We start from the raw sequence: 13,974 nt of genomic DNA, 5'->3' as shown, positions 1-13,974 counted from the left end.
GTTGTCACTCCTCAGGCCTTGAAGTCAGTGCCACACAGATTCATCTTTCACCTTACTTTGCAGGTGAAAAGAACTAATTTAACTATTGAAATTGAATTACTAGGGGGAGGAATAAAAAACCCACCAACTCAACAGCCTAAATTAACAAGTAGAGTAGTTTATTTCTCTGCTTTTCTACAGTTAACTTCATGTAAATTGGCATGGAAAAGTGGGTTTACAGAAAGCGAGGCTACAATACATCAAAGTCCTTTTTCATTAAGACACATTTCTAATCCTGTTTTTGCTCTGAATTAAAATTTGCTGTAGTATGTGAATAGCAAAAGAAGAAAAAAATATAAACACTCTACCAGTATATAAAGAATGAAAAATCAGTTCATAAGAACTAAGAGACAATTGTAGCCCTTGGAAAATATTTAACATCTTGCTTTTTTTTTTTTTCTTGTAAAAACATAAGTGTAGTGTATGTAAGCATAGCATTTGCTTGTTAGTTTAACTGTTGGGACAAAATGCTTATTCTTTCTGAAGTGTTTGGGTTCTTATTTACAAAATCTATTCATTTAGTTTGAAAACTTTAAAACATTACATGACATTGAGTCACTGCAATCTATGGCATGAAATTAAAATGTGAATAATGTCCTAAATAAAAACTCAGTTTAAATATGATTTATTGTTGCTGAATTGAAGAATCAGGTACAGCCTTACTTCTGGTGCTTAGGAATTGAATTGCTCAGGAGTTAAGTTCCTGTAGTTTTTATTTGGGTCCTGTTGTTCAGAGGAGTAATTGCTACCTAGACAAGAATCCCTGGAAGTTTCTCTTAGAGTCAGGTACTTATTGTGCTACAGTATTATAAGACTTGTGTGACCATGGACAGCCTTATGATTCAATTTAAAACATATGACTTTTAAACACGGGGAGGCAGGGAACAAAACAGTGAGAGAAAAGTGAGGGTAAAAATAGTCCCTCTGTATATGCATGAACTTATGTCAAGTTTCTGGAATGCAACTGAAACTTGAGATGCTGTGGGATGTAGTGTAAGGACGGCTGTGCAAACGTTCAAAAGCTGTGAAGGTGTGGTCTGGCTGCTTCTGAAGGCACTCATCAGCTGCTCTAATAACTGGGGAAGTTTAAAAACCCTTCTTTGAAGTGGAGGAGTTGGCTTCACAGTGAGCCCTGTATCTACCTGATCTGCTGGTTGCAAGACATTATACACATTCAAATTTGAGCTGGTTCTCCTGCATTGTCGGGTTTTTCTTCTGTGTGTTCTGCTCCCCTTCAGGTGAGCAGGGGAAGGGATGATGACGACTTGGCGATTTCAGTGTGATTTTCAGTGTGAAGGAGGCAGGTCTGTGAGTGTTAGTGGATTTAAGCTGGCCCGGTGAAATGCCACTGTCGATGTGTGTGCACACACGTCTGTGTATATATATGTATTTTGAAGAGTAAGGAACTGCCTGCTAGCTTAGCTTCCTGAGCTTGCCTAAGGCATAATCTGTCGAGTGGCAGTGCTGGAAGAAGTAGGAGGGCAAGAGACAGAACTGTGGCAGGGCTGACCCAGTTCAACTTAAGCATTTGTGAAACTGCAGCTTAAAGGGGTGATTTTACCTGCAGCCACCTCTAAAACACGTTTCAGAAATTCACAGTAGAACTATTAAAGGCAGAAATAGAATGAGAGAATGAAATGAACCTGGAAGGTCTAAAGTGAAGGTTGCTCAATAGTTGATATGTTGCTTATATTAAAAATGCATGGTGTTTTTTACTATTAGGTGAATGTTAAGTGTTCCTCCACGCTGTACAAATGGGATATCAATGCAGCATAAGGAACTTCAAGAATAATATTTGTGGTCATGTGGACAAGATGGCTTGTTAAACTTTGATTTCTATTTAATTTTAAGTTACTGTGTTATTCTCTCCTTTTACTGAAGTTAGCCATGGCTTTGGTGGAAAAAAAAAATAATTTCATCTGTTTTAATAGTCTGAAGATCTTGGAAGCCCTTGTCTGGTATTTTGGTCAATATTTGTAGAAGAATGGTACGGCACCCTGTAAAGGCAGTGGAGTTTGGAGTGGAATAGAGGACCACTATTTCAGGGTTGAGAAGTACCATCCAGTGGCAGTATTGTTGTGTTCAGTGTGTGGCTGGTTGACTGGGTTGGTTTTTAGGAGTTCAGGATAAAACAGTCTCATAAGCAAACATTGTAGACAAGGGTTCAGTCTGATTTCTTCACCCTTGTTTTGTAAATAGTAATAACTGAGTGTTGGTTTTCTGGATTGATGCTTTGGGTAATTCCCTAGCTTGTGATGAGAACCAGTAAAAACATGTCTTTTGGCTGAATGTGAAATATATGGAGAGGACCAGTAAAAAATTTTAAAATACACTGCACAGTACTTCTTTCCTTGTGTGTCTTTAAGCCCGTATTATTATTACTTTTGATCTGTTCTTACAAGGGTAGTGGTGAAAAGGAAACCAAATGCCTTTAAGACTACTGTATTGCGGCCCAGATAACGTGAGACCTGTGACTTATGGCAGTTCAGATTTCTGTATGTGGGTGACAGAAGCGAAAGTGAATGGCTGTGAGTGCCATTCACTTTTGTGAATGACAAAACTGAAAGCCTTCCTTTTGTACGTTAACTCAGAACTTGTTAGTCATCACTGAGGTCTTTCTCCCAGGGACTTTTTTCCCCGGGGATGGATAGGCTGTATATACCAACAGCAAATCGTCTGGCTACTACTATCTTTGTTTACCTTTTTGTAATGAAAAGTCTCATCTGTAATGGGTAAGAGCACAGGAGAAGCTCTTAGTGTTAAATCTTGTGAAGATGCTAGCTGCACTTCAGTAAAAACAGAGAGATGAAGGTACTGTCTTCATCACTGGGTTCTTGTATCTTTTTTTTAATCCTAAACTTTTTGTTTTTCTTTTATTTCTTTCCTGTCTTGAGGGTGGTACTTGGATGGTCCTCAAGGAAAAGCTCTCTTTAGAGAGTACCAGGCTTCTTAGGGAATTTATAGCATAGCAAATATAGTGAAAGCATGAATAAACCTAGAAAATAATTTTTCATATTCACACAAAGCTGTATCTCAGTGATACTGAATCAATTTCTTTATCTTCGTGTTGAAAAACTACTAGTGAAGTCTAGTGAATCTTTTCAGTAAAACGTACTCTTAAATGATGTGTGTTTAGATGTCTTTATTCCTTTTTAGCTGCTTCTTTGACATAGGTAAATACGCCTTTCTTGTTGGTAAATGCCCTTTCTAAAAATAGATTGGGAGCAGAGAAGTATTCAGTGGCTCTTGAGTCAGGCTTATGTTAAGTCAGTGGGAAATCATTCTGTCTGCTCTAATGGGACTTGGCTCAACCTCATGTCCTCGTGTATTAGCCAAGCCTCAGCTACCACCAAACAGGAATTCTTCAGAGAAGAAATGTTTTATTTTTAAATGAAGCAATTAGTGCAGTTTTTGTAGGGTGTTTCTATCAGACTTTGATAAGTAAATCTCAGTTGGTATACATTTGAAGTAAATACTAATCCTGTGAATTCCAGTGCTTTCAAAAGTTTTTATTCATGTCAAAAGGCATTAAAAAGTCATCTTCTGAATGAGGTCCTGAAGAATCAGGCCAGTGTCTGACTGTTTCAGATAAAGAAGAGAAACTGTTTTAGATAAATATTTTTTTCAGTTAGATAACCTAGAAATTGGGAGGTATGTCTAGACGAAGAAAATCCTTGCTCTTGTAATTGTTAAATGGAAGATGTTTCTAATGTGTCTGAGATAAAACTAGATATGTTAACTTTGGGAAGGGAAATAAATTTGGCAACTCTATAATTCTTTGTATTTGGAAACAAGGTGGATTTGAACATTGTGCTTGGAATTTCAGCATACTGTTTCTACACTATCTTTAATGTAAAAGTATATGCTCTGAAAAATGGAAAAAAGTAGTGTCTTTCTTAATGTATGGTAAGTCTGCTGAACTGTGCTTGGCTAACATTTTTCTCATTTGTTGTAGGTTTTGTAAAAGACACCGGATTAAGTCAAATTCAAATGTTCCATGTGTCCCAAAAGACTTGTTGATGATGTCAGAATTGGTTCTTCCACAGTTCATCTTTAGCCTTATTCAGCACTTACGAGAGGGATATAATGAGCCTGGTATGTTTTAAATTTGCATGTCTCTAGCATATTTTACCATGCTGCACTCTTGCTTTGAGATACGAGACACAATACACAAATACATGCATGCTATCTGTAGTTTATATCACTGAATTGTGTGCATCTTTTCCTAACCATGTTGCTGCCTGGTGAGACCATCTGATTTTGTTCTCTGCTGAAGAGCTTCTTAAATACATTAGTTACTCAGCATTGTGTTGAGCTCTTCCTGAAAATGAAGTCAAGATTACACATGTGAATTTTAGAGCATTATATACATAAGCTAATTCCTTTTGTGTTAGTCATAGCTGTTTTGCCTTGTGTAGGTCTTGGCTAGTTTACATTATGTTTATACCAAAAGTTCTTGTTATGTGGCTTTCAGCTCTTGATCTACCATCAGAGAAAGACCTTCATAAAATCCTCCTGGTTTTGGAGCCTCATGTTTCCTTTCTAGAAGATTTGACCAAAATGGGAGGAGCAATGCGATCAGTTCTTACACAGGTTTTGACTAGCCAACAGTTCTACAAAGATCTTAGCTCCGGTATGTTTGTGTTATTTCTAGTAATTAAATTTCTAAATTATGAAGACTTTAAGGGTGCAAGTTTTATCACTTCAGCTCTGCATGTTTTTATCTAGTTTCTCAAGCTCCAGAAAAATGCATGTTTTTAAGGATATATTTTATTGGTGATAGAACAGGGGTGGGTTTCGGCAACAACTGGAAGCATTTCTTATTAAGACCTATACAGCAGCAGATCACTTACCTTCTGTGTCCCAGATAACAGTATAAAGAGGCATCATTTCAAATGGGTCTTTGCAATAAATCCACTCACTTTAAAGTGAAGTGAACATGGTAGCTTACTGCTGCCAAGTAAGATGCATTGTGTCTATTGGAAGTGGGACATGTGTAATATATTTTGGGATCTGATCTCACTGAGGTTACTGGAGGAGACTTGAACAGCAGAAGGTCATCATATGTACTGCACTTCTGTGAAAAGCTTTTTTTCTTAAAAATAATCAATCCTGTACAAGCAATTATTTGTTCTATCCTGTTCTAAGTGACAGTGAATCTAAAAATGTTGGGTAGTCAGTCTTAACACTCTCCCTTTTGCCCCACCCCAAACAGTATAAATTAACTCTGTCTTGTTTTCTTGTAATTAGAAGGTATCATTTTTGAGTCCTTTGCATAGGTAAGGAACAAATAGTAATTATTGTAGCTTGGCAGCAGCTAGCTGAACAAGCAATCTTTAAATCTTTGAAAGGAGAAATGCTACTGCAGGGGCAGTTGTCTTTATCCTGCCATCTTTTTTTATCGTCTTTTTTTATCCTCTTCTTTTGCTCCTGTCTGATGGTATTTGAATGGGAGAAATTTAGTGACGTTTCTTCTCTTTATGTGATGGATTTCCTGAGACAGAGATGTGGAATAGGAAGTAAGGCTTTATTATTTGGACCTCTGGAATAGAGAGTATGTGTCTGGATAGTAAAGAAGATGGTAGTAAAGTAGAACCTGCACTTCTGGCTTGGGGTGTGAAAGGTGTATATCTGAAAGGGTGCTGGCAACTTTTTCATAATTTATTTTCCTTAAAGTTTAGAGGAGCAAACTATCAGGTTTTTATCTTTCCCTTATAGAACACTTTTTCTTCAATCAATTTCTTTATGTAAATTTTATATCCAAAACATACGGTGTGACTTGCCTTCATCAGACTGTTCCGAGTCGTAATATCTTTTTGGAATAATTTTTGTTAATTGAAGCTGCCAAAACTGGAACTTGGAAAGAAAAGTTCCAACTGTCAGAATTTATATATGGAGTATTGTCATTATTGTTCCGGTCCTCTGGAAATCTTAGGTCCTTCCTCCCCCCCAGTCTTGTTTGAAATATCAAAATAAATGTGTGGGGTTTTTGTTTGTTTGTTTGTTTTTTTCTCCTGTGGTGTTAATGGTGGCAATGCTGTTAAAATGGAAATTAAGTATATCATTTAGACGAAAACACCAAATTGGAGGGTGAAAAACTGAGAGTCTTTGGTCTCTTGGATTTTGTTTTATGAGTTGAAAAACTTCTTAGAGTCTACTTCTCAAAATTGTACAGCTTATTAAAACACAGACCAAGACAGAACATAAAGTATAATATATATGAACCAGGTAGCTGTTGTACTGTAACGCTGTTTTACATATGTATTCAAGGTGTTGGAGAGAATGCATGTGCAAAGAAAAGTCATGAAAAGTACCTCATTGCTTTGAAAGGCTCCGGACTGGCATTTCCTGAGGATAAACTTACATGTGGCATGCAGGAACAAGGAGCTGGTACTAGCACATTAGCTGTTCAAGGTTTGTGTAAAAACGTATTTTAAGATAAGACTTGATTATTGTTACGTATATTAAAAATATATGTATATTTTACCTTGTTTTAAAGGCAAATCATAATGAAACTTGTGGAATTAACTGTTACTTAGTGCACCAGCAAATTACAGGATTCTGTTCTGTCAACAAAACTAAACATGTTCACTTCTTGCTGCTGAAATACCAAGCATCATTTTCCTATTGTGGAATTTGAGTAGGCAAGATGAAATTGCTCGTAGTGGAATTTTGTCATTGCAACTAAGTTAAATGACCTGTTCCTACAAAGGTGCTGTGGAATTTTTTGATCAGTGAAGGCAGTTGGAGGTTTTTTGCAATTTCTGAAAGAACATGTCTCTAACTCAGTACACTGAAGTTTTGCCATTGAACATATTTGCAAATCCCACCCAGATTTTGTATTCTGAGTATTTATTGGAAATCTGACCCCAGTTTCTCAGTCCAGTGCTGTGTATCTTTTTAGAAAGTTAATGTTTTTCCATTTCATACTGGTTAATTAAATATCATAAAATATTCTTCTTTCAGTATAAGACTTATGAAAGGAATCTCTAAATTTTCTTATTTCAAAAGGTTTAGCAGGTGCTACAGCAACATCAGGACAAGGGGATTCTTCAGATGAGGTGAGACTGTTATTAAAGAATATAACAAATTGTAACAGAATATTAAAAGGAGAAATTGCTTGCAGCCAAATTCTGCAAACCTTTACTCTTCTGTCTACTACATTCTCTCCATTCTAATAATTGGAAATAATGGAGATGTAAAGGAACAGATCTTATGCCCTAAGGACATCTTGGAAAAAATCCTTATTTCTGCTTATATTGTTTCAGTTCAATTTATATAAGTAATATAGAAGAAACTTGTCTAAGTAGTTCAAAAGTCGCTATCAAGTAAATTGGGCTTGATTAAAGCAAACTTAAAGCATGTGATGTTCAGAATGATGTTAGTAGCTTTTGGTACCTGAGAATCCAGGTGAACTGGTGATAGCAGTAGTGAGAATTTATCTGCGGAGAAATTCCCATGTGTAGACCTGACCTTATTTACCAAACATGTTGTGTGGGAGTAAAAAGGAGGGAATCTCCTATACTGAGATACAATAAACAAGTGGAACTTAATGTGGGAAGTTAAATTTTCATGGGGTTACTTTTTCAGTTTCTTCATTCCCCTTCCCCCCCCCCCAGTATTTAAATCTTAATTTCAACTAGTAAGCCTTCAGACTGATTCTTAGACATATGGTAGGGTAGTATAACTGATTTTAAATAATGTTAAGTATAACTTTTCATAGAAGTTCTGCTTATTTTGAATTCTCTGAACAGTAATTGAAGTAAAAACAATTGTCTGTGTGTATCTGAAACAGTTGTATGACGTATTTGCCTCTGTCACAGGCACAACAGCATCTGGTATGCTTTCAGCAGTGCTATTTATAATTTGGCATTTTCAAAGTATCCCTTGTTGTTTTTTCACCATCGCTTGACAAAAACAAACAAACAAAAACTTGCAAAAGACTGCTAGCAACATCACTTTTAAGGCCCAGGAATTAAAAAGGCAGTTCAAGTTAATGTTAATATGCTCAAGTAGTGTTTTTGATTAAACTTTAACTGACTTAGTATCCTTCCTGGTGTTTTACCTCTGGAAGTAATGGGAACAGCAGAGTAATCTGAAGTTGTAAGAGTCTAAAGAGAGATCAGATGTCAGCAACGCTCTGCTTTTGGGAAAGATGTCCAAGATAGAGGCAGATACAGAGATGTATATTAGGGGGAAAGAATTTTTTATCAGGGTAAGTTTTAAGGCAAATATAATTTATTTATAAATGAGGAAGGATTTACGGCAACTACACTACAGCTTGCCAGTTACAGATGCCTGCTTTCTGGAGAGTCTTTTTTCTGATCTTCAGGATGTGAATAACCATTTATTGTATGTAAATATTTTACCATATTACTGCAGATGTGATTTACCTGAATGGAAATTCCATACATGCTCACATACCTGGGATCAACATTAAAATCTTAATTATGTTATTAAGATGCTTTTATAAAAAAAAAAAAAAGCAAAAAAAAAAAAAAAAGCACAAGTTCCTGTTTTGAAACTTGCATTTAGAAATTAAAAAGGAAAAAAAGAATGAGGAAGTAAAGTTGAAGGTAAAAACAATAAGTACTAAAAATTTAAATGATCTTTAATGTGTATTTGCACTTCTGGATTTTTCCTTTCCTATTTTCAATAAAATTCCATTGACATAATATAGAAAGCAATTAAAATAATATTGAGGCTTTTTGTAGGAAACAAAACAACAAAGAGGAAATATTCTATAAATATGGTACTGGAATAGCCTACGTAGGTAAATCTCAGTAGCATCGCTGAAAGAAAGATGGCTTTTTATGCCTTTTAAAATCTTTTATAATTGTGGTCTGCTTAGCAAATGTGAATTACTGAAAAGAAACTCAAAAAGCCTAAACAAAACTATGCAGGTGGAAGGTGAAATGCATATTAGATAAATGAGAGTACTAGAGAAAAGCTTACTGGAGAGTTGCTTATTAGAGAAATAAGAAAGAGAAGTCATAAAACAATAGAACTTCTTTCTTCCCTCTGTTACTCCCGTATGTTACAAAGGCTACTTAGAGCTTCTTTTATGCTCTAATATAATCTCTTATAGGAGAGTAAAGCTGTGCTTGAATTTAGAAACGTAGCAAGAGTACTTCTGATTTTTCTTTCTCTGATATTTAAGATGAGTCTAGTGTACTTCCCTTTGAGGTGAGTTCTAAAAGTAGCATTGTTTCACCAATGAAGAGCTAGATTATTAAGGATATGAATTAAAGTAGTGCTTCCTTAGGGAATTAAATAACTTGAAAAGTTTTGCACAGTTCAGCGTCTAGCTTAATTTATACAACAGTAGATGGCTTTAAGTTAAAACTGAATTGGATGGATGAATTTATGCTGAGATGTGGTGGGTTTTTTGGTTTTATTTTTTCCCCTAAAATGGTATAGGTATATTTTGTGCTTTATTTTTAAAATGCTTTGTGTTCCAACCTGTGATATTTTGGAGACAACTTACCATTAGTTTCCTTCATTAATTTTCCCCCCTTTGTATCTTCCTTTGTACAAAAGGAGGAAAAAAAAAGACCATTTCTAAACCTTTCCTATTTAAGAGAATAACGTGTTCCAAGTAATAAAACCCAGTCCATGAACACTTTGACTACACTGATGGATAACTGTATTGGATATCTCATTTTGGCATCATTGTAGTTTAATGAACGCTAAAATGACATATTACTTAGCTATATAAAGTTGTTGATAGCAATTTTTGTTTAACGTAATAGTACAAAAATTAGACCATTTTATAAAATAGTATCTGATATTACATAAAATTTATTATTTGACATTTGGACAGAGGTGGCACACCTTAGGCATATTGTTAAATATTCTCTTATGCAAAGCAAATCTGCATATATTTCTGGTACTATTTTTGTGTAATATGTGGGTAAAAACAAGGTGTTTTTTGATTTGAATTTGAATTTTGATTCCTTGTCTTCAGGACAGGAGACATAAATTGCAGACTCTTCCAGCAGTAGTATCATAATCTCTGTCAGGTTTGATTTTTGTTTGGCACCTTTGGCCTCTCTGGTGGGGGGGGTGATCTGTGACAACATGCTGACAACTGACTGCCTGCTGAGTGCAGAAGTAGCACATGTTCACAAAGACCACAGGAGATCTAAGAGTTCAAATGTGTGTCCATCTTAAAAGTTGGCTACAGATTTTTTTAGATGGAGGTACTGAAGAGATGAGGAGAAATTCAGATCTTTCCTTAACATGATGCTTCTGGTCAATCCTTACATATAAAATATGAATAATTTTTCTCCCCAGTGAAGAATAGTTTCTTCTTATGTTCCGTGTTCTTTATCATCCCTCTTGAAATTCAGAACTGAAGTAGGACCTTTGATTAGAGAAGGTCGATATTGATTGATTACTTTTAGCCATAGATACTGGCATTAATTTTCTCTCGTTTTATTAGTACCTATAGAAATTGTTTATGTCAGAGTTTCATTGGGACTGCTATTAGAAAAGAGAAACACAATGTTTAATGTAGTCCTCTAATGTCACATTATTTTTTAAGTGTTAGATTTTGTGAAGTGGTGGTGATGTTTTTAACTTGCATTGCATTTTGGATCCTTTGCTGTTTTGTTTGCAGAGTGCATTGAGAGCTTCAGATGACAAGTGCCTGCGTAAAGTGTTTGCTTTATTCTGTAGGAAACAAGCAATTAGAATTGGTCTCTTAAAAGTGTCAAAAAGACTTTATTCTTGGAACAAAACTTTGTATTGATTAGAAAATATCCATCTGTTTGTGTTGCCAACTTCGAAGTGTTCAAGTCGAAGTGTTAGCTGATAAGTTTTTTAGGAAACAAACAAAAAGAATCCTTATTGAGTAAAGTGAAACCTTGGATGTGCAACATTTAGAAAATTTGTAGTGCTAAATTAAACATTTTTGTAGCAACCAGTTCCAGAAATCAAAGCAACCAACTGACAAAATTATTGAAATAGATGAAGTTGTCTGAACTTGCAGATGATAATGTTGCCTGTAGGGGGGAAAAAGAGCAGTTTAAAGAACTGTTTTCCCTAATGAGTTGCACTGAGTCCTTCGTTCCTGTAAACAGCAGAAGTATTTTGTGGTAAGAATATATTCAGGGCATCTCTGTTTTAGCTTGATAGTTGAACCAGGATTTTGAGAGCATGTAGTCTCTTGGCAATAAAATTCTATATATACGATTATCAACTTTTTAAACTCTTCCTCTACCCCAGGAGGACCAGGATGGTAGCCAAGGTGTGGGCAAGCGCAAGAGGGTGAAACTAAGCAGCACCACCAAAGGTATTTATGAAGTACTGATTTCAGTGTATCATATTTGCTTTGTGTCTATCTTAAAGAATTATCTAGGGATATTCATTCACTTCCCAAGCACTGGAGCTGCATGTGGCAGGCATTAAACATAATAGTCTAAAAAAGAATAGTGAGTGAAACAGTGCGACTTTGCAACTTCAATTTCTCTTGGGAGTGAGTATCACTTTCTGGGACTTTGTTTGACCAACTGTTTTGTCACTTCCATGTTGTAAGCTGGCATCTAACAATTCGTTCTGTTTTCACTGTGTGGCAGGCAGGACTGGAATACATCTTGGCAAACAGGTTTTTGGTGTATTTGTTCTTGAAAATTTTTTTCATTATGCCACTGTACAATGTGATTATGTTCTCAGCCAGTCAAGAATGGTTCTCTCTGGTTCTGGCTGGTTTTCTGTAATGTTTTTCTGATCATGCTTAAGAAAAGATATGCGGATGAAGTCTCCTTTGAAACCGTTTCATTATTTTCCTAGATTGAAACTAATCCTCTGTACAATTTCTAGTCCAAGATGAACAGCACTCTCATTGAGGTCAGTGGAAGTTCTAATTCAAGAATGAATGTAGGCTAGAGACGAGGTAGCCTTATCTCGTGTTTTTCCTTTGTGTTTTTGTGCTAAAAAGTGAAGTGTTTCAATGCTTTTTTTTTTTTTTATGAGAGTGTGAGTAGACTGTCATCAGAAGCAGAAAGAAACTGCAAGATTTGAGAAAAGAACATTTGGGTGAAAAACGATGGTGAAAGTTGAAAAAATTCCTGTAAAGGTATTGAAGTGAAGATTTGGAACTTGAATTTGAAATGCAGAAATTCCTGAAGTCAATAAACAGATATGAAAGTGTTGTGAGGGCTATAGGAAAGGAAGACTGATTATTTCTAGTGTTTTCAGCTTGAATTAAGAAGAGATTGTAAAGTTGGAAAAGCAGAGAACTAAATATTTGGGCAGGTGTGTTACTGAGAGGTGAAGCAATGATATGTGAAAGATCATGAAGGCTCTGCAGGCAGAGGTACCTTGGTTCCTGCATACTGCAGCAATACATGTTTATATAAGCAGAGATAAGAGAGACTCAGAATGAATCAGAAATGTGACAGATTAATAATGTTATGGAAAATGTGGTAGATTTGGAGAACTGCAGGAACTTTACTGACATCCCAGGAAAGCTCTCTTACTTAGACTGTTAAGTTTCCTAAAAGATAAGTGAGTCAGATAATGCAAGAAAAAGATGGTCCTTTTTCTGATGCGTAATGATTGATTATGGAAAATGGGCAGGGAGGAAGCCCATGTTTATAAGTGTCCTCCATCTGAAAAACAGTATGAGCAATGGCATTTCAGGAAAAGTGGTTCTTTAATGCAACATTTGATTTCCCCCCAGGATTGTAGTCTTCCCCCCTCTGAGTTATCCCAACATGGACTGTGCTCATGGTGTTGGTAGCTCCTAATATCAGCCCCAGAGGAGGGAGTCTGCCAGTGGGGGAAGGGTGAGTATCTGTTTTTATTAAATATTGAATAGTTTTCTGAAGTTTTCAGTATTCATATTTTATGTCCAATATGGTATAAAATAAGAGTATGAAAAGAAAATTTTAGAAAACTGAGTATTGAATAAAAACAGATTTACCTTTTCCATATAAGCACACTCCCTTTCCCATCCTAGGTCTTTAGCGGTACTGTCTTCATTGGGGGGTTATGTATATACCAGGGATGTCTTGGTACACTAAGACTTATATTCCATGAAGGTGTTTAAAACAGGATGCGGAGTCTTTTGTGGCACTGGGAAGGAATAAAAGGTTTCTTTAAAGAAAATGTGGTTTTTATCCTGAGGTGTCATTGATACAGGTGTGTGACTGAGTATTGAGAGACATTTCTATTGTTACTCTGTTTTAAAACCTGCATCCATCTGAAATATGTGAAGATTAGGACAATTTTAATCCCACAGGCACTACTTCTTTAATTTGTTGAAGAAAATTCAAGATTGTGATAAAACTATCTTTTTTTCTTTTTTTTTTCACAAGAGTGGGAGCTTTAGTCCCAGTGTTCTTGACAAATTTTCCAAGTTGGGTAACAGCATTCTGCCTACTTAAATTCTGTAGCAGGTGTAATTGGATATATATTCTTCTGTCCCTGACTGAAGCTGCTGTATAAAACAACTAATATGCGCTGTACAACTGTGGTACATGTCAGAGAAAGCTTCACATCAGTGACAGATAAAGTGTTGCCTCACTTGTCTTCATGCCCGGTGTTCTCACTCAGGGGCACTTGGAATGTACCTAAACCTGTGCTGTCTGTTCTGTGGACAGAGGACTTCAGTCTGCATGGCTACCAATCTTTCATGGGCAGTACATTCACACACGTAATTTCTTAACAAGAGACGAGGAAGAAAATGTAAACGATCATCACATGTTTGCTGCAGTAGGTGATGTGTAACACTTTACAAAATATTTTGTAAAACTTATAACGTCTTTCATGAGTCTGTGAAGGTAATTTTTTATTTCAGTGCTTGTAGAATATATTAAATAAAGTACTCTCTTCTTCGTGTGGCTTGCTAGAGTCTTGAGAAGATCCGTAAAATTTAAATGATTCACTATTTCTCACAATCTTTCGCAATTCCTGAGATGTTTTGCACTG

General features: G+C 35.9%; 1 protein-coding gene across 11 annotated transcripts in view; it reads left to right on the top strand.

Moving 5' to 3' along the window:
• UBR3 (ubiquitin protein ligase E3 component n-recognin 3) overlaps positions 1–13,974 on the top strand; it is a 104,153-nt gene that overhangs the window by 8,487 nt on the left and 81,692 nt on the right. For 5 of the 11 annotated variants that reach the window (XR_014317834.1, XM_082763888.1, XM_082763885.1 and 2 more), the window contains exons 2-6: positions 3,995–4,134; positions 4,514–4,672; positions 6,310–6,453; positions 7,051–7,100; positions 11,269–11,335. Coding sequence is in view for 7 of the 11 variants with exons in the window: in XM_082763888.1 (XP_082620014.1) it covers positions 3,995–4,134; positions 4,514–4,672; positions 6,310–6,453; positions 7,051–7,100; positions 11,269–11,335 (560 nt within the window). In the remaining 4 variants the exon portion in view is untranslated. Of the gene's footprint in view, positions 1–3,994; positions 4,135–4,513; positions 4,673–6,309; positions 6,454–7,050; positions 7,101–11,268; positions 11,336–12,027; positions 12,831–13,599; positions 13,763–13,974 lie in introns of those variants that run through there. The other 6 variants (XM_082763891.1, XM_082763893.1, XM_082763886.1 and 3 more) reach the window with 6 other exon arrangements.

The sequence above is a fragment of the Aythya marila genome (genome assembly GCF_965140915.1).
Source record: "Aythya marila genome assembly, chromosome: 6".
NCBI lineage: Eukaryota > Metazoa > Chordata > Aves > Anseriformes > Anatidae > Aythya > Aythya marila.
The sequence above is the reverse complement of the archived record's forward strand: the minus strand, read 5'-3'. Positions and strand labels throughout refer to the sequence as shown.